General features: G+C 41.8%; 2 protein-coding genes across 2 annotated transcripts; both read right to left on the bottom strand.

Moving 5' to 3' along the window:
* Positions 1-813: 813 nt before the first annotated feature.
* Positions 814-15171, bottom strand: LOC6542003. Its single transcript, XM_001970096.3, is given in 6 exon segments — positions 814-3632; positions 3707-3861; positions 3929-4093; positions 4959-5072; positions 5146-5276; positions 14969-15171. Coding segments are annotated over 6 exon segments (2892 nt in total). The 3' UTR covers positions 814-1508.
* A 1223-nt stretch (positions 15172-16394) lies between these two features.
* LOC6542663 (elongation factor G, mitochondrial) lies at positions 16395-19180 on the bottom strand. The gene is made up of 4 exons (XM_001970097.3): positions 18966-19180; positions 17199-18873; positions 16801-17146; positions 16395-16737 (listed from the first exon to the last, which is right to left on the bottom strand). The coding sequence occupies exons 1-4, from the start codon at positions 19035-19037 to the stop codon at positions 16593-16595; spliced, it is 2238 nt and encodes a 745-aa protein (XP_001970133.1). The 5' UTR covers positions 19038-19180; the 3' UTR covers positions 16395-16592.
* Between the last annotated feature and the right edge of the window lie 61 nt (positions 19181-19241).

A 19241-nucleotide genomic window follows, 5' to 3' on the forward strand; every position in this document is an offset into this window, starting at 1 on the left:
TGCATCGAAAGAAATAAATATTATAATTCCTTTTTTGTTATTGTTTATATTTTCAATTCGCAGAGCCCGTATAGCCCCTTAAAAAAGTCAACCTTTGTTTGGTATCGCATAGTTTACGTTTATTTTGTTTGAGAAATGTCTAGAACACCAATAAAGTAAATTCAGTAGCAAACAAGTGGGATTAGTACTATTAAATATCCACTTGTCGCTCGCATTTATTGCTTCTTATGGCTTTCCTGGACTTAGGAAAATGTCTATATAAATACCAGTAATAAGAGTATATTAACCATTTCGGATATGGAAAAGGTTATACAATCCAAATGCTCTTCAAATAACGGTAGTAATTGATTATGAGTATTTGCCTCCATTTCATTGTTAGTAAGTAATTCGTTACAGTTTAATAATGGCTTTACAAACAATATAATACTGCGCATCTGCAACAGATTTGTTATCATTAGGATGCTACATAGCCAACATACCATAGGAAAACAATCAAAAGTAGCTGCTACATACTAATCAACAAATGTTATTTTCCCCTCCAACGGGTAATTGTAGTTTTTAAATATTTCTTAAATATTCTCAAGCACTTTGAATAAATATTTACGTGGCTTAAAAATAATTCAAATTTCATATTTATCTTGTGTGTACGTTTTCAACGGAATCTCAAAATTGCAAGGAAGATATTTGTTTGCTTAGTAGTTTTTATACGTTATATCTAGAATAATATAGCTAAAGATTAGGAAGTGTGCCATTTGAAAATAAAGAAATGAAAATTAGGAAAATCAAAACAAAAGGAAATAATAAATTTGCTTGGGTTTCGTTTATTTTCGTATAATTTTTTAAAGATCTTAGCTAATAAATTCTGCTAGGAAACAATAAAATTAAAAATTCTTTAAAGAATAATATCGAGATTAAAGTTTGATTTTGTTGATTTTAATACAAATTAAACTTACAGGACTACAAAATGAACTCGACTAACGACGTACGAAAAACAATGACGATTTATAAATTTAAATCTAAACAAGGTTCAAGGCCCGAGCTGAGGGAAGTTTTCTTAGCGAGAAATTTGCACAATGTGGATATGTCTCTGCGTGGATTCTGGAAAACTTGAAGGCTGTGTCAACTCTGGCTTGGTCCCTTCCCCAGCTGAAACCCTTTTCTCTAAATTCACATAGTCCGAAACTAAATGTTAATAACTAGTTTACATTGTAAGCTGCATCTCACATAAAAAGTAATGTACATTGGTTTTATGTTCTAATGTGTATAACTAGATCTGCCTTTTCTACATCCACATCTTGGTGTTTGTTACCCCCGAATAACAGCAAATTGAACAGCTTTATGAATTTTGGTTTTCGTTATACCACTCTATAGATTTCCACGAGTATTGGTTTTATGTATTATGTTAATGTATTATGTATTATCCCTTTTTACTAATGAAGTTTAACCTTGGCTTTTATACGGTTTCGCACTGTATAATAGTGAAAGGTGCAGAGGTATGTTTGCATGAGTTATAAGATGATCTCCGTCGAGCTCTGCTGCAGTGGATCGCACTGGTAGGACTCGGAGTTTGGTACCGGCGAGTACTTGGTGTTCTTCTTGCTGGAAGCTGCGGGATTCAAGGGTGCAGCCGTAGTGGTGGTGTAGCTATAGGTGGTTCCACATCCATTCAAACTGGTGACAGTGCTGACTAGTCCAGTTCCTGGAAATTTGGCTACCGTCACAACACTGGCTGTCAATGTGGCCGTGGAGGAATCATTACTTCCTGTGGTTCCTGACCCCCTTTTGGCAGTGGTTTTCCTGCGTACTGGCGTCTCCTGCAGCACGGCTGACTTCCTTATGGTCTGCTGCAGCAAGGCATTTACGTCGATTGCTGGCCAGGCGACCAGCGAGACACTTCGTCATAAGGAGTTATCCACAGGAGAAGATCCGCGTTTATGCTTGCCATGGGGATTGCGATTCCAGTGCTTGCAGGACGGTTGCTCCACTTCCTTCTCTTTTGAATCCTTCGCCTCCTTGTTCTCCAGCTTATCCAGTTTATCTCCTTCTTTGGTGGGAAAAGAAGTACCGCCTCCAGCGGCGGATGACAGAGAAAAGTACTCCGCTGATTGGCTTAATGAAGAGGCATCCGCATCGGTTATGTTGCCTCCGCCGATATCACTTCTCATGGTGTGATCTCCATGATCCTGGTCCATAAAGGAAGACCTGTGGGTGCTAAGGGGTGTCAGTGTACTGCTATGCATATCGTCACCATCTTGCGAAGGTGTAATGGTATGATCTGCAGCTGTACAGAAACTTTCCCGTTGTCCCGTGGTCTCGTCGTCTTCATCATCCGCTTCCTCCTCATCTTCCTGGGAACACGAGCCACAACAGCAGCTTGAATTCTGACAAGAGCAGAAACTTGCTCTCCTAGAACCGGGAATGCATTGGTGACACTCCGCTGCCACAGTCATTTCATGGGGTTCCTGTAGATCCTCATCCAAACTGCTGCAGGAACAGGAACTTGAACAACTGCTGCAGTAATCCTGTCCAGCCTCAGCTATAAACCTTTTTCTCTTGATGCGTACACACTCATTTCGCGCTGGAGCGGAGGCAGGATTTCCCCTTTTTGTGGAGCTGCTGGAACTATTCGTAACTGCTGGCTGAGTTAGTTGGGTCTCATCTTCTGGTAAATGGTGGGAGCCCATCTGCACGTCGTCATCATCTTCATCGCGAGACAGTTCATCTGTTTCAATTGTGGTATTGGAATTCAACGAACCCCTCCTGTGACGATGTTGTTCTCGAAGAGGAGCCATTATAATGGGTTTTACGCCCTCACTGGCCACCTTATACGGAAAATTCGAGGTGGCCGTGCTGCTGTTGTTTTCCTCTCCGTCCTCGCTCATCGTTGCTGCATCGATTTCTATGGCAATGGCCTGATGATGCATTGCCTCATCACTAGAGTCCAAGGAAGACTTGTTGTTGTTAGATGGAAGCATTTGTTTGTGATTCGTCTGCTTAATTTGCAGATGCTTCTGATGATGATGACTCCTTTTCTGGTGCAGCAGAGCTCGTCTCTTTGTGCTGCTATAGTGACAATGGTGGTGGTGGTGATGATGCCTATGGTGATTGCAGTGGCAGTGGTGATGATGGGTGGTGATCACACAGCAGCAACTCCCACCCTCCAATCTAGTTTGGGTGGCATTATTTCGCTTCCTGCGGCAGCATCCACTTGCCTCCTGAGCCCCAATCAGTCTCTGCTCTTTGGAAGCCGGGGAATGGACAATGACGACCTCCAAGGCAGCTGCCATGCTGCTATCATCCTTACTCTTGCCACTGCCTCCTGGTCTGGGCAACATCTTGTTATTATTGTGATATTGAAACGCACGATTATCGTGGCACTGACCAAAGTCCAGCACCTTAAAGTGCTCGTCATCCGCTCGAGCCGTCAGCAGATGGTCGTCTCCGCTGCTGCTCACTGTGACGGGCAGCGAAAGCTGATGCTCCTCGGATTGGGATGTATGTAGGTCGTGGGGATGGATGTGCTGTGGCTGTTCTTCGGGGGCAAACTGCTAATCGCCGCGGCGCAGATCGCGCGGCTTGGAATTCTTACGGTAGAACCACACCTGTGACAGGATCGCTATGTCCAAGCTGACCTGAGGTTCAACATAAATAGTACACCATTAGTGTTCTGAGAACATATACTTCTAAGAATTTATAAAACACTTGCCTGCAGCGTGCCACAGATCCAGAATTGCGATGGTGCTTTTCTAACAATAAAGTAACCAGTCTTAAACATATCACCGAGCGTCCACATGATCACCATGTGTATGCTCATTCCATATGTCGATTTATTCTTAAAGTTGCGCAGAAATTGTGGCGCCCCTGCATGCAAGAGAAATAAAAACAAGATTGATATATAGCACCATCATTTTGATTGGTTTACACTCACCCAACATGGCTTCAGTAAAGACGGCAACGAAACCCATGGATTCCATGAACCAATGTACGGACAACATCAGATATGTTACGGCGGCACCAACGGCCCACACGACTAGCATAAAGTCCAGATACGATTGGAAGTCTGTCCAGTTCCAAAAGTATTTGAAGTCCAGGTCTGAAAAGCAAATAAATTCATGATAAATGATTGACTTCAACCATATCTTCACTAACAACCAGCTCAATGAGTTAGTTCACCCAGCAACTCAATCCTACCTCGAAAAACTTGTACTACTCTTTTCTTCATCTTACCATGATTGAAATAAAGTGCAAACAATGCATGCTATTTCACTTAGCTACAGTAGGAAAGCAAAAGGTCATGACCCCAGCAATTTAAAACTCTACCAATCATTCACAGCCAGAACCAGGCCAGGCTACACCAGAACGACTGCAGAGGGGAAGCCAGTTGGAAATCAATTTTCATTATCTCTGCCAGCTTTTAGGCGCTGCACAATTTACGACCAGCCATGTACAAAGAAGCCCAAGGCGTGCCAATATAATTAGCTCATGTCGGTGTGGGTGTATATTGGTTCTGCTCTCTGGTTCGCTGATCAATTTACCGCCTGGAACCGTAGCTCCTAACCCAGTTTCTTGTTTTTCTAGTTTCTGATAAGAAGTAACGATGGAGAAGAAATAAATGTGGCAAATGCGGCAAACGAGCTTTTCGCTCAATAAAGATATGGTTTGATAAAAGCAGCAGAAGGTACTTCGCTAATGGAATTACAATGCCCTAACTTCCCACACTCCCATTTGATTTTATTTCAATCTGCTCTGCAAACTGACACAGGAAACGGCCGTCAATTGAGTGAAAAGCTGTTTGTACTCCGAATGTGTCAGCCAAAGCATATATGGATGTTATGCTAAAGTCTTGAACCGGAAATCAATGTAAGCTGCAGACTCTCCCTTCTTTGCCCATCAATATACCTAGACATGTCGACTTGTTAAGTATTATGAAGTCAAGGCCGTGGAACCAGCTGACTCACCATTGAGATAGTGCCGGGAGCGAACTCGCTTCAGGACGCTGCCACCCGCTTCGGTGGATACAGAGGCGCCCGTATCCGTGTCCGTCATCACTTTGGGCAAATGCAGTTCATCGCCTGGAAGAAGAGGAGGGCAAGTTGACATGTTTATCCTCCGGGTGACAGGCTTTAAACGGCTGATGGGACTCACCTCGCAGGGCGTGCTCGCGGTTATTGGCATTAACTCGCTTCACCTTCACGCACAGATGGATCATCAGGAACATGGTCACGTTCATCACGACACTCTGCACCAGCAGTGGAAGCTCGTAGCGGCTGGAGAACCTGCAATCCAGAGGGAAATTGGGTAAAGGTCAATCGGAAAGGTCAGCTCAAAATGACATTTTAATTGACTGCCCTATCGAGATGCGGTTGTGTCCTTGGCGGTATATCATTTCCATATAATTAGGACGTGTTGTTCGAGGAATTTAGTTCGAAATTGTAAAACAAACACAATTGGAAAGTTAATTTGGAGTGGCTTTTTTTAACCATTCGCCAGTTACAGTCCCAACTGAATCAATGCTTGATGATTAGACACACATTAAAAAGAAATACGGAAGGTTATCTTAACATATTACTTATTTATGAGACTCAATGCTCTCTCCACAGCACCCGAAATCATAAAATATAATTATTATTTATCACCCTGGAGTTGACAAGTGAATGCTGCACAATGTAGTGTTGATTACAGCTAATTGACAGGTGCTAAGGTGGCGCCCGAACAGGGACAACAAGTGATTGATGTGCGGCCAACTGCATAAATTACTCCCGAACCAAATCGATTGTAAGGGCCCAAGGAGTAGGTGCTGGAAAAATCCCAGCACTGTGTCAAGCGGCACTGTCATAAATCTGACAGATGCCAAGTGGGTGAAAAAGGGTCCCCGAGCACAAACAACAAACAATGGGTGAAACGTGTTGGGCATTTGGCAAGGCCCCAAACAAATGCCGAGCAGCCAAAGGCAAGTCCCCAGATTCGCTGGGGATTTGTTGTGATGAAAGTCCTGATGTCCAACCAAAAGTCATTCCCCAATGTTATTAAAAAAATACGACAATTTGTCGGCATTTCACTGGCGCAGATTAGTGGAGCCAACTGCTTTACTAAAGCCACAGCTGTAGCTCGCAATCACAACAGCAAATAGCATACATTTCCGCGTTTCTTCCGATTACCAGATAGTAAATTGCGGAAAGCGCGGAAATTGTGCCACGGGGACTAATCGCTCTGGCGGGGCATCGGAACTCGATTACCAGTTGGGCCAAGTCAATGCCATGCCACGGCTTCAACTAAATCTCCATAAATACATTTTACACTTCGATTGGGCTAGAGCAATTCAAGAAATTTACTTTTGCAGGGGTGCCTTTCCACCTGCATTGATTTTAAATTAAATATTTAACATTAAATATTTAAAATAGCAATGCTTAATAAAGAAAATGCTATCCTAAGCTCTGCCCCGACACCCACAAAATCATAGCAACAAAGCGTGCTTTTTGAGTTGGTATAACAACTGCAAATTTCTGAAATGTTAATATTTTCAGTGCAAACACTCCAATTTGTACGCTCTGGACGAGAGAACTAACACCCCAAACATCGCTGTGCCTTCGTCACTAGTGCAAATGGTTAACTTTACCTTTTCAATTGGCAAAAGCTGAAAAAACACACCGGCACCTCCTTCCACCCACGGGCATAGCATTTGCACGCTTCAACGTGTAAAAAATGTCGTAAAAAATCGATAAAATCGTATACGTGCATTACAAACAGGCATGAACACATATACGAGTATACCGTGCCGCATTTGGCGGTGTGCCTGAGCCTGCAATGTAAACAATTTTCCAACAAGCGGGCAGCAGCACCACCCACTTTTCACCTGCATTTTCAGGCTCACTTTCACTGGCAATTTGCTCGACTAGCCGCAGCAATTTGACTAAATAGGCGAGCCCCGAAAATGTCACTTAGGCTTGATGAAAGTTTTATTGATGGAATTTGTCGGCGGGGCTGGGAAATTAAGTCACCAAAATGGAGCCAAGCAATTTGCAAGCTGTTATACATGTGTTAGGGCTTTGTTCAGCACCAACCTTTTGTGTCTGTTCTAGCCATAATTAAAATTCCGCGTTGCCTTCGGCGCCTTGTTTACTCAAGTGGGGGTGCGTTTTGTCTGCCTGAATTACACTCGCTGTCGCCTGGCTATGGCTTATGAAAAGTAAACAATTATTGCATAGGTAGGTTGCCGAAAAAAACCAAACACCTTTATATGTCAGCAGAGGGACTGCTTATATTATATCTTATTTATATTCCAATTATCTTCCAATAAATGCGACTAAAATATGCTCCCAGCTATTGTCCTATAGTTCCGACCGCGCCTGTAGGCGATTTTGTGTAAGCCAAGGCTGGCGCTGTGCGCTTAACACAAATTTCATTTGGCCCAACTGGTGTGGACGCCTGTAAGTAGGCTGCACTCGTCGTGGGCCGAAGTCCTCATCATTGTCCCACCGCTGAAGGGCTCCTAACTAACGGAACCGAAAGCACTTGAGGCCGTACATTCCGGTTATTTCGGAACCACTGAGCAGAGTGTTGGCCACGTTAGTAGATTGCCTGCTTCGAGATTTGTGTAAACACACAAGCTGCCGCCTGATGAGCAGTGGGAACTAAGAACCTACAGCCATAGCACAATTTTTCCACCAACCATTGAGTAAATGAATGTATAGAAAGGATTGCCAGCCGCTGATGATGATGAATGGCCATAACTGGGTCGATCTACAGCCCAGATGGATTTTGTGGTGTGCCGAGCTAAGCTGCTCGGAGTGACCTTGTCGGGGATAAAGGATGCAGTGGCGATGAACTAGAGCGCAGATGAATACCGATTGCCAATGAGCTGAACAGTATGTGAGTTAAGTGGTATGTGCCGAAACTTGAACATTAAATGCAAAGATAGATGAGTTATAAGCGTATGATGGTGAGATAACACAATGACTATGACAGAACTGCCAATAGGTAAATACAGAATTATTATAAAACTTAAAAAAACGCCACAGTCAAGTAATTCGACTATCAGATGCCCATTACTACGATAAAGAAGATCCTACGGAGATGGAGAAAAAATCCTTAAGTATGGGGTCGCCAGATTAAAGCGCATACCAAAATCCTGTATAACTTTTTCGGAATAACTTTTGAAAGAAGAATTTGAATCATGGCAGCGTAATACCAAGAATATTCCTACCTAGAATATACTTTCACTCTACGATTGTCAACTCCATATTACAAAAACTCCTATAAGAGCAACAGAAAGCTGCTATGGTCTCCGAAAATAACAAAGTAAATCGAAAAATAAATATTTATTATACCACTTGATTTGCTCAATGAAAATTAATGCGAGCTGAGCCCACCCACATGGGCCTAAGCCCATAAAACCCCAAACCGAAACACAAACACAAGATTCTAGTCACCCAGATGTGTGCGACTTTTGTTCGGGGAATCACTTCAATTTACGCCCACCGGAAAATTCGCAGGCGCAGGCGAAATTGGAAAAGGAGCCTAGAACTCAGATGGCAACAAAATCGTAGGACAAAAGAAGGACAATGCCACAATTGAAAACGGCAAAATAAAAGGAGACCAGGCGCACAAAACAATTTGCCGATTTGCATATGAACATTAAATTTGTAGTCAACTCGATGGCAAATATATGTGTGGTACTCATACATATGTATTCCATTGTAGATAGAAAGTACAACTTTAGCGCTGACTGATTTCCATATAATTTCATTTTGGGACCTACCCCAATTTATATCTGCGTGTGCATAAGTCACTTGGCCTATCAAACCATTTGAAGTCCGGAAATGTGTCCATGAAGTTTTCTGGTTCTGGAACGTGATAATGCTGCTTACAACTTTTTATAAGTTTTTTTAAATGAACACATTGTTAGATGACGCAGTTCTTGGAAATCGTGCGGACTGCACAGTCACCTTATGCTTACAAACAATAGAGTTGTGGTTGTGGAAGGTCTTGTAAGCTTCTAATTCTTTTATAATAAAGCTCAAAGCCACAAAACGTAGTGTCTCTACTATGAAATTTAATATTCCTTAAGTTTGCCCACGCAGATTATCTCTGCCTCAGCCCGAATTTGGGGGCCAAAAATCTATTCTAATTGAGAAATTGAAATCTCTATCTGTTGGCTTCGTGCAAACATTTGCGTCCGTCAACGTCGCACATTTCTCGCATGCAAAGAAGCCCCATCCACGATTGTGATTGGTGATTGTTCATTCAGCAGCAGGCCAAAGCCAAAGCCGTAAATATTCTATGGCCAACGGATTGACGGGGTTGTTAGATGTTTCGATTTGTTGTGCTTCCCATCTGAATTTTCGCCACCGCCAGTGAATTTCAAGTCTGACTTGAGCCCAGATTTAATGCACCGAGCAACAACCTGACTTTGGCTTGGCATTAAAATTCAATTAGGCCAACGTCTCGGCCATAAAGCACGACCAAGAAGTAAGATTAGCGTTGGAGTGGAGTGCTCTTTACTTGTCCGTCCTTTCAGCAGCAGTGACGTATGATTTCAGGGATTGTCCTCGGCACGGAATGTGACGTGAACGGCTTTCGGCGCAGCTCTCTTTTTAATTACGTAAAAATCTTGGAACACAAATACAATTAATTTCAAGGGGCATGGCTGGCAGATAAGAGTGCGCTGGCTGACCTTTGACTGTACCGCACCCTGGTTATCAGAATGCCTCGCATAAAAGTAAAACTTTGCGCTCCAAACGGAACAAATGCGATTGAGATAATGCCAATCGGCGTTAGATGGAGGCTCTACACGGAAAATTAGCTTTGAAAACTATGTAATGTGGCAGATAACCCCTGGGTTCGCCTATTCGAATGGGAGAGGTCGGCAAAAACTGATAATTGTCACAATTAAGCAGCTCGTCTTGGGTGCCTTGATGAGCTCACAATTAGAACGGGTGGTATGAAAATTGTTGTAGAAAACTAAAAACCCTACACTTAAATTCTCTCTTCTTAGTAACTATTTAAACTGGCGTGCTTAAGCAGGGCAATTAACGGATTTGCAGCAAGCTAATTCCCAGGCAAACGTGATTCTTTGTATTATGAATAAGAAAAGAACGGTGAAAAGCAGATAACATTGCCATCAATTCTTATACCTGTTACTGGTAGATAAAAAGGGTATACTAGATTCTTTAAAACTTATGTAACAGGTAGAAGGAAACGTTTCCAACCATATAAAGTACATATATTCTTAATCAGGATCAATAGTCGATCTGGCCACGTGCGTCTGTCTGTCCGTCCGTATTAACGTCGATTCTCAGGAACTATAAAAGCTAGAAAGTTAAGATTAGGCATGCATACATAGACGTAGCACTTCCAGCTGTGTAACGGGCATCTGATAGTCGGGGAACTCGCTATAGCATTTATATTTTTTCAATATAACTAAAATTTTATAGTTTACATTTAATGTTTTTGTTTGAATTTCAAAATCCGAAAAATACTAAATTCCTGAAATTGAAACTGAACTTCAAAAACTGATGGCTACCCTCTGTAGCTTCTCAGCAAGAGCACCGTTGTACTTAAATTTCAAGTGCCTCTTAAAACTGGATAAACAAACTCGTGCCGTGGCAACTTCAACATTGAAATTATAAATCTTTCGCATATGCCATAACCACAATTAAGTGGCCAACCACCCAAGCAACATTTCCACACGGACAACACAAGTGCTTCATTTGCAAAAATGGCATCGTTGATAAAAAACCAGAACCCCTCGAACAACATCATTATTAACTGCGTCGACCGACCGGTTTAGAAATTTAAAATCCAATTTGCATGGGATGCGAAAAAAAAAGCAACAGCGACAGACCAAAAAACATTTATGGACCATACGCAAGGTTTCCTGGTCAGCAAATTTTTCCCCGAAAAAATTAATCGGTTTGAAGGACTTTACCACAAAACCATCCACATCCAATTGCCGCCCACAAACCTTGACCTTCCGCGCGAAAATGTCAAATAAAGTTGTTTGCCTTTGGTAAAAAGTTCCTTCTTTTTTTCATTCATCGAGTCGTATGCATTAATAATAAATAAACAAGTAAAGTGGGCCAAAGCTTGTATAAATAAAAGTGAATGAAAGTTGGGAGTACTTTATAAATTATTAAAAATGCTAGATTAGATAGAAATTGTCTTCGTTTCGTCCCGCCGAATTTCTGTTGATAAGCAAATTTTAAATTACCAAATAATTCGGCCGAATCGTGTGACATTTTCAGATAAACACAAGAATATATATAATATGACATTATTAGCTTACGTATAAGGAAGCACCTTATTCCGATAAGTGTTTACGTAAACAAATTAATTGGTTGGAGTAGACACAATTATCGCCTGATGGCAAGACTTGGCTTATCTGCGTACACCCATTCGCCTTTGTGCAATAGTGATAAGAAGGAGCTCTTTGAGGAACCTCAAGTAAGAGGCGAAGTTTGCTTGCTTTACACAAATATCATAAACATGCAGTGTGAACGGTGCATTTCGAAAGCTTATCAATAGCGGATGTTTTCTTGTAACGTAGACGATTCTTTCAATCTCCTATATAAGAAAGAACTCTTCACATAGGAACTTAGTTTGTACACTAAATTTATGTCTGATTTAATCCCTATTGAAAAATTCCGTAAAACAACAAACAGCACAGCCCAATTACTCAGCAAATTTGCACTTTATAACTTCTCTTTCTTGACTGCCCAAGTTTTAAAGACTCTCGTAACAGGTTGCTTGTATAATTGCTGAAATAGGTTCAATGAACTCCAAAGTTCTCAAGTTTAACCCTTCACTTTTTCGCCAGATTGAGCTGTGAGCTGTATAATATAAATAGTTGGCAAATTTGGCCTGCTGAGTTATGCAAGATTTAAGGTGAGTTTGTAGCTGCATTTTAAGATTCCATTTCAAATATGAATATTCAGATGCTCGACTATACTATGCAAATTACAGTCGAATGTTGCCTCACATTTAAGAGTCAATTTCAAATGTGAATATTTGGATTTTTGGATGTACTATACAATTTTAATTGCAGATGAACGGAGCCCCAATTTGATAGCTTGTTAAGTCTGAACAGCGCGCGTTTTCAGGCGGGCTGACAAATTGTGTAAATATTTAAGCAGTATAATAAGTGCAGGAAAATTGCAAATATAGAAATGACTGTGCACGAGCCGAGCTAACCGTTCGCATACGAGTATTTACATCTTTTGTTATATGCCTGGAATGAAAGTGTTAATTATATTGCAGACTTGTGTAGTCACGCCCCACTGACCTGACCAACTTATTGAGTCATAATGGTAGCGTTTTTTGCGCGAGAAAACCTTTTTACGAAATCTAACTCCGCGTTGTTGACTCTGGTCACAAAGCAAATTTTAGTTAGCTGAATATGTATGTATGTCGGAATACATATATTCTTTATACGCAGTCAGATTCATTCGGAAACTAGAAAAAACGCCCACATCGCGCAATAGTTTAGTAACAAATTTGCTGGAAGAGGAATGACTAACTACTTAATAAAATTAAGGGCAACTTTTTGCAGATAACATCGCAAGTCGTAAATAAAAAAACGTACCTACTACACTAAAAGCAGAAAAATTCTAAATAATATATCTTATCTGAAGTGTAGGCTCCATTCGCATTATCTAAGCCACAAAGGTAATCTGGATTTTACAATAATTAATCAGCGATGATTTCAAGCAATGAGCTCATCCAAAAAGAGTACAAAATGGTTGCAATTATTATATTTATCACTGTGTGATATCACTGTGTGAGTAATATGATTAATTCCCTGTTTAATATGCACATTTACGATCAACAACAAAGGCAGCCACGTTGTCAATTTTTACAATAAATACTGCGGATGTGTCATTCTGCTTATCTTTGTTGGAAAACCTTTTCTCTGGAAGTCACACAAGTGGAATATATTTCAATCACGTTAGTTAACTAATTGCCTGCAATTTATGGTAAATTCACGAAATATCTTTTAATTGTTGGAGTGTTTCGTGCATTTTGTTGTCCACAAATTGCCAGATGCACTCAACTACTTTTGTTGCGGGGGTTTATCCACATCGCAGCAATTAGTCGGAATAATAATAATTACGCTGTACGGAAAAAGGCGTGCATAAATTAAAAGCTACTTCCTGTCATTGTTGTAGCCCAAAAACATTCCTATTGCACTATTACTTATTACTTAGCCCCCAGACTGACTTTATTCAGAAAGCCCAATGAAACTGATCGCGTGTCTAGCGAAAATGTCTGGCCACAAAGAATCGTAAACATCTATACATAAAGTACATATTTTGTATTGGGATTACTCGGCCCAAAGCCTCGTTGCACAGCTGATTCAACTTTGCACGCCGGCAACAGTTTCTAGCTAAATAATTCATTTATTGATTGCCATCCAGGCCAGACAAATTGACGCCGCCGCTGAGGGCCACCAGTTGCTCCTATTCTCTTTTGGCGTTCACGTTTCACTTGCCTTGTTAATAATTTATTTATAGGAAGCGATGGGTCTCAAGAAACCCACAATAGAAGCAGCTTTAAACGCGCTAAACAGCAGCGACCTGAAAAATACACAGAAACCAGCTGGACAAAAGTAGTTCACCCTGGTGCTAAAGGCTAGGTGCAGTTGCTGGCCTAAAAAACAGTCTATTTTGTTGGCACAAAATGACAAATATACATTTTGGACTAAATGCCAAAGTACGTTTCGATTAAACCATATTGCAAATTCAATTATGTCTTTTTGCTTGGTGGCTGTGGCAGTTTCAACTGGTTTTAATGGCATTGTCACATTTCGCACACTCATTCAAATTGAATTAAAAATTTAGTTTATTTATTTTGATTTATATGTTACGCTCTTCAAAACGATGATATTAACTTCCGAGAAGCTGAATGAATACATTACAGAAGCAAAAGTTCAACATTTTTAAAATTTTTTAATCACCATTCTTAAAACTTTATTCTTAAAAACTTCCACTAAATAATAAACTAGTTGCGATTGTTCTGAGTATAACATTCTTATCGAACATCCCACAAAACATTAGTATACCCGACATTGTTTTCCCAAATCAGCATGAAGGCTGATAAATCTTCCAATAATTGTCATAAACCCCAGCGAAAATAGCGATTATCGATGACATTGTGCCCAATACCGTATCACTGGGAGCACAATAAAGATAAAACCAGCCCCTTGGGCCCCGTGGTCGCCAAAATCGACCAGAAATCATGACATAACTAATAGATAGGTGGGGTGGTCTGGTCTCAAGTGCTGGAAACCGTAGTTTGTCGCGCCGTACCAGGAGAGAATTTCGCGCGATAAGCGGCTTGAATTGCCAACAGATAAGCCGAGATACCAGGTATTTGCCGAGTGGGTTTAGTCATCCCATCGTGGGCCAGATAAAGTGGAAAAGGGTTTGCTTAGAGAGATTCAGGTACCGGGAGTTACCATCCGGGATGCCAGAGGATTCTAAACAACTTCGATTGAAAGGGATCTTCGAGAAAGAATTTTTAAATGTGTATATGTAGACAAACAAGCATGTTTTATAGTTATTAGATAGATTGCAGGGAGAAAAGTGCCATATCAGAGATTTTTCAAAGAATTATTATTATACAAGAATAATAAAGCCGACAGGATGTGCAGGTGTTTATTTTCATTTGAATACACAGCGTTCAAAAGTGATTTGTACTATTTTTGTGTGCTGTACAGTCAAAGAAAAATAGCAGCGTTCATGATAGATTTATTGCTCAAAAAAGATATAATTTCGATATAAAAACTGCAATATCATTAGCAAAATCAACAGAATGTATATAGCTACCACATTTCAGATTTTTCGTTCTCATTTGGGAAAATTTAAGGAATGAATTTAATGAGCTTCGCAGATGCTAGCAATATTTTAGTTTCCTAATAATCGGCACCCATTTTAGATTACAAATTTAGTTACTTGAACTAGCTAAGTCTTACCAGAAGAGTATTCTCAGCGAATTGGCCACCAGCAGTGCCAGGCACACGTACAGGGAGAATCCCTCCGCGTCCTGCGTCTTCTTGATCTCGATATATTGGGGGACGTAGGGGATCACGCCCCCAATCACCATCGCAGAGGCGGCGGCCCAACCCACCACGTGACCGACCGTCAGGCCCATCTCATCGTTGATGATCCAATCCATTGTGAGCTATGTATCTCTGTTTACTTAGAATTTGGTGCTATTTTGTTTTATTCGGTTGGTTAGTTCCTTGGAATTTATGTTTTGTCGTTTAGCGGATATGTGTGTTATTGATTTTATCTTATGATTTTTTGACTAGTTTAAAAGCCGGCGATTGGAAGTAGTCGTTGTTGTAGTTGCTGGATTTCGCATAGTTTGCAGTAATAACTATTGTTTGTTTGACAGTGTAATGCAGGAAGGAAAGAGTGTGGAAGTCAGCTGTGTGTGCTATTGTTGTTTTTTGTCGTTTCGCTTTGATCTGCTACTTTTGCACACGCACACACTAACGCACACCCACACGTAGGCAGCGAAGATATTTATTTTCTATTTCCCTCTCACTCTCTCACTCCCACTTTCTCGCTCTTTGAAATTTTCCTGTGTTTTCGTTTTCCGCGTTTTTTGTATTGAATTTTCACCGAATATTCTCTGCCCGTTTTCACGAATCGTCACCGATTTTCCTGCGCACACTTTTCTGGCAGCGGAAAACACTAGACGAGAAAAGCGCTGCAATCACAAATCGCTCCATTTCCACGCAAACACATCAGCACACTTCATAAATGCTCTCGGCATTTCAATTGCATTTCCCCGTTGCCTTTTCCTTTAATTGAGTTAAATTTTTGTTGTGGCTGCAGCAGTTGTTGTTGTTGCTTTTGTTATTGTTCCGGAAAATTGTACTTATTCACCCACTAATTGCTGTCGCTTGCCGTCGTTTGAATTTTCGTTCTTCGCACACTCGGTGGTCAGTTTTCCTTTCACCTCGCCTCAGTTTGCATTTCCTCTGCGAGTTTACGGAAAAACTGTCCGCGGATCAACCGCACGCAAGCAAAAACAACAACACAAACAAACGTACACAAGTTTCGTAGCTGGTGTTACCAGTCAGCGAAATCCCAAAACTCACATTCCCTAACGCATCGACCCGATAAGCCAATATGGTCACTTTATTATTCGATAACATTTTCCTTATACCCTTTTCCAACCGGTTTAAATAGCCTTTGACTAATGTACTGTTGAGTACCAATTGACGTACCTACGGTGTTACCGGGGTATTTGTACCTACATAGCAATATATCAGATATGAAGAAATTTATAAAGTTTCAGATATTGGAGAGTTATTTGTAATAAGTATATATTTAATTTTTTTAATTCACTACTTAGTTTTGTTTAAAAGACTACAAAATTCAACTGATACCAACGAGCTATGATAAATTAGGCTTTACAATTTTTGTTTAATGGTCGTTTATTATACAAATAACTGTACAAGTCGCATTTATCACAGTGAAAACTGAAAATTGTATGAAATAAAATTGAACTAAGCAAAAATAAGGGTGACACAATAACATTTCGATTTGATAGAGATGGTTGTTAAAAATACGTTAAGATACAAGTTAGTTCTTCTTTTTCTTCTTGTCCGGTTGGGCCAATCCCTGCGACTCCTGGTATTGGCGCACAATCTGATCCTGGACATCTGGGAGACAAGGTGAGTACCTGGAGTACTCCATGGTGAACTCACCCTTTCCCTGGGTACTCGATCTAAAAATAAAGATAAGATATATTTTGATACACATGGCCGTTTCCAATGCTGACTGAACTTACCGTAGCTCTCCTGCATAGCCAAACATGTCGTTCAGTGGAACCTCCGCGTAGACAGTGAACCAACCTTCGGTTCCCTCAGTTCCGGTGATAATACCATGCCGTTTGCTCAAGTGACCCATTACTGCACCCTGGAATTCCTCGGGTGCAGTGACCTCCACCAGCATAATGGGCTCTAGGATTTGCCAGCTGCCGTTTTGGAAGACTTCTTTGATGGCACCATGGGCAGCCAACATGAAGGCCAGCTCACTGGAGTCCACGATGTGGTGACCACCATCTTGCAGGCGGAATCGAATACCGGACAACTTGTGACCGGAGAGCATTCCCTTTTCAGCCATCTCCCTGTAACCTAAGCAAAGAGCATATTTAAAGCGGAACATAAGGAATGTCATTTTGGTTACCCTTTTCGACTCCAGGGACAAATTGTTTTGGTACATTGGTGCCCACTGTTTCGTCCACGAATTCCAGCAGGGTGTTTTGGGTTGGCGGCAGTGGTTCCATGATACCAATAATCCTGGCGTATTGACCCGATCCTCCCGATTGTTTCTTGTGCAGGTAATCAAACTCACACGGTCCCACGAGAGTTTCCCTAAATGCTACTTTTGGCTTTCCCAGCGTCACTGGGCAACCGTATTCCCTCTCCATTCTTTGGGCATAGATTTCCAAATGCAATTCACCCATTCCCGAGACAAGAGTTTCCTTTACATCGTTGTCGAAAAAGAAGTGGAATGTGGGATCCTCTTTTGTGAATCTGGCAATAGCCTTTGAGAAATTGTCCCTATCCTTGGTATTATTTGGCTTAATGGCCATTGAGACAACGGGCTCCGGTACAAAGATGGATTCCATAGACAGATTGTTCTTGGGATTGGTGGTGAAAGTGTCACCGGAGGCGCAATCAACTCCAAACAATGCGAATATATCGCCGGCGTAAACCTCGTTTACGTCTTCCATTTGATTCGAGTGAAGTCGAACCAAGCGAGCAATTCTCACTTTCTTGTTGGTGCGAGCATTGAAGATGTTGTCGCCCTTCCGCAGAACTCCTTGGTAGCATCTGAGGTAGGTTAGTTGGCCAAAGCGACCGGCTTCCAGTTTAAAAGCCAAGCCGACAAAAGGATCCTTGCCATCACGTGCGGGATTTAAGACTATTTTTTCTGGGTCTTGTCCTTCCTTCTCGATAAAGCCCAGGTTCTCCACCTCTCCAGGATTGGGCAGGTAATCAAGTACTGCATCTAGCAGTGGCTGGACACCTTTGTTTTTCAGTGCTGTGCCCACCAAGACAGGTGTGAAGGTTCTGTTGATGCAGGTTCTCCTTAAGGCCGCCTTGATATCGTCTTCTGTGAACGGCTTTTCTTCCAGAAACAGTTCCCCAAGCGTTTCGTCCGCATTGGATAAGTGTTCTATGAGCTCCTGCCTTCTCTCTAGGCTCTCCACCCGCATATCCTGTGGTATTTCGTCCAGCCTAATGTCCATTCCGTGCTCGCCTTCAAAGTATATGGCTTTCTCCCGCACTAAATCCACGATGCCCTTGCAATTGCTCTCCACTCCAATGGGCAGCTGAATGAAAGCAGCGTTGTGGTTCATTTTGGACCTCATCTGGGATAGAACTCTATAGGGATTCGAACCCAAGCGATCCAGTTTGTTGATGAAGGCCAGACAGGGCACATTGTAGCGCTTCATCTGCCGATTGACCGTCAGGGTCTGACTCTGGACTCCGCCCACGGCGCACAAGACGAGAACGGCACCATCCAGAACTCGGAGTGCGCGCTCCACCTCAACGGTGAAGTCCACATGTCCGGGAGTATCGATAATATTGATATTGGTGTCCTTCCACAGCGTGTAGGTGGCTGCTGATTGGATGGTGATGCCGCGCTGCCTCTCCAGCTCCATGCTGTCCATGGTGGCACCCACATTATCCTTTCCCCGCACCTCGTGCATTTCCGCAATCCTGCCGGTGTAGAACAGAATCCTCTCCGTCAAGGTCGTCTTTCCACTGTCTATATGCGCCGAGATTCCTATGTTCCGGATCCTCTCGATGGGCTTGTGCTCCGAGAACTTCGCATGCGAACTGTAGCCGGCCTGAAAAGTTATACGTGCATTAAACTACATTTCTTATAGCGCTTACATAACTAGCCGATGGAATTTCGGATATTTTTCAGATTCCAACGAACCTTTCCCAGCGACTCCAATGCCCGGATGCGCAGGTGGTTGTTCCCGGTCAGTAAACGGGTAATGAGCGACATCCTGGCCAGGTTTTAATTAAAAACTACGAATTTAACCGGAAAACACGCGCTCGTGGAAAACCAAAACAAGACTGTTATCGATATGCGGAGGCGGTTTCTGTGCTAACCTATCGGTTTCTACCGGACAAGTAATATAGTAAGACCATGGCTTGTTACCGATAAAATACCATTAAAAAAGTTAGCTTAAAAAAGTTTTTTAATAAA

The sequence above is a fragment of the Drosophila erecta genome, unplaced genomic scaffold, assembly GCF_003286155.1.
Source record: "Drosophila erecta strain 14021-0224.00,06,07 unplaced genomic scaffold, DereRS2 tig00000055-arrow-pilon, whole genome shotgun sequence".
In the NCBI taxonomy this organism is placed as follows: Eukaryota; Metazoa; Arthropoda; class Insecta; order Diptera; family Drosophilidae; genus Drosophila; species Drosophila erecta.

What these genes read in the sequence shown, in the direction of transcription:
- LOC6542663 (XM_001970097.3), bottom strand. Translation starts at nt 19,037, where the DNA reads ATGTCGCTCATTACCCGTTTACTGACCGGGAACAACCACCTGCGCATC. An exon ending in CATTGGAGTCGCTGGGAAAG is followed by an intron (nt 18,874 to 18,965) that starts GTTCGTTGGAAT and finishes ATAACTTTTCAG; the next exon opens with GCCGGCTACAGTTCGCATGC. An exon ending in GGCTATGCAGGAGAGCTACG is followed by an intron (nt 16,738 to 16,800) that starts GTAAGTTCAGTC and finishes CTTTATTTTTAG; the next exon opens with ATCGAGTACCCAGGGAAAGG.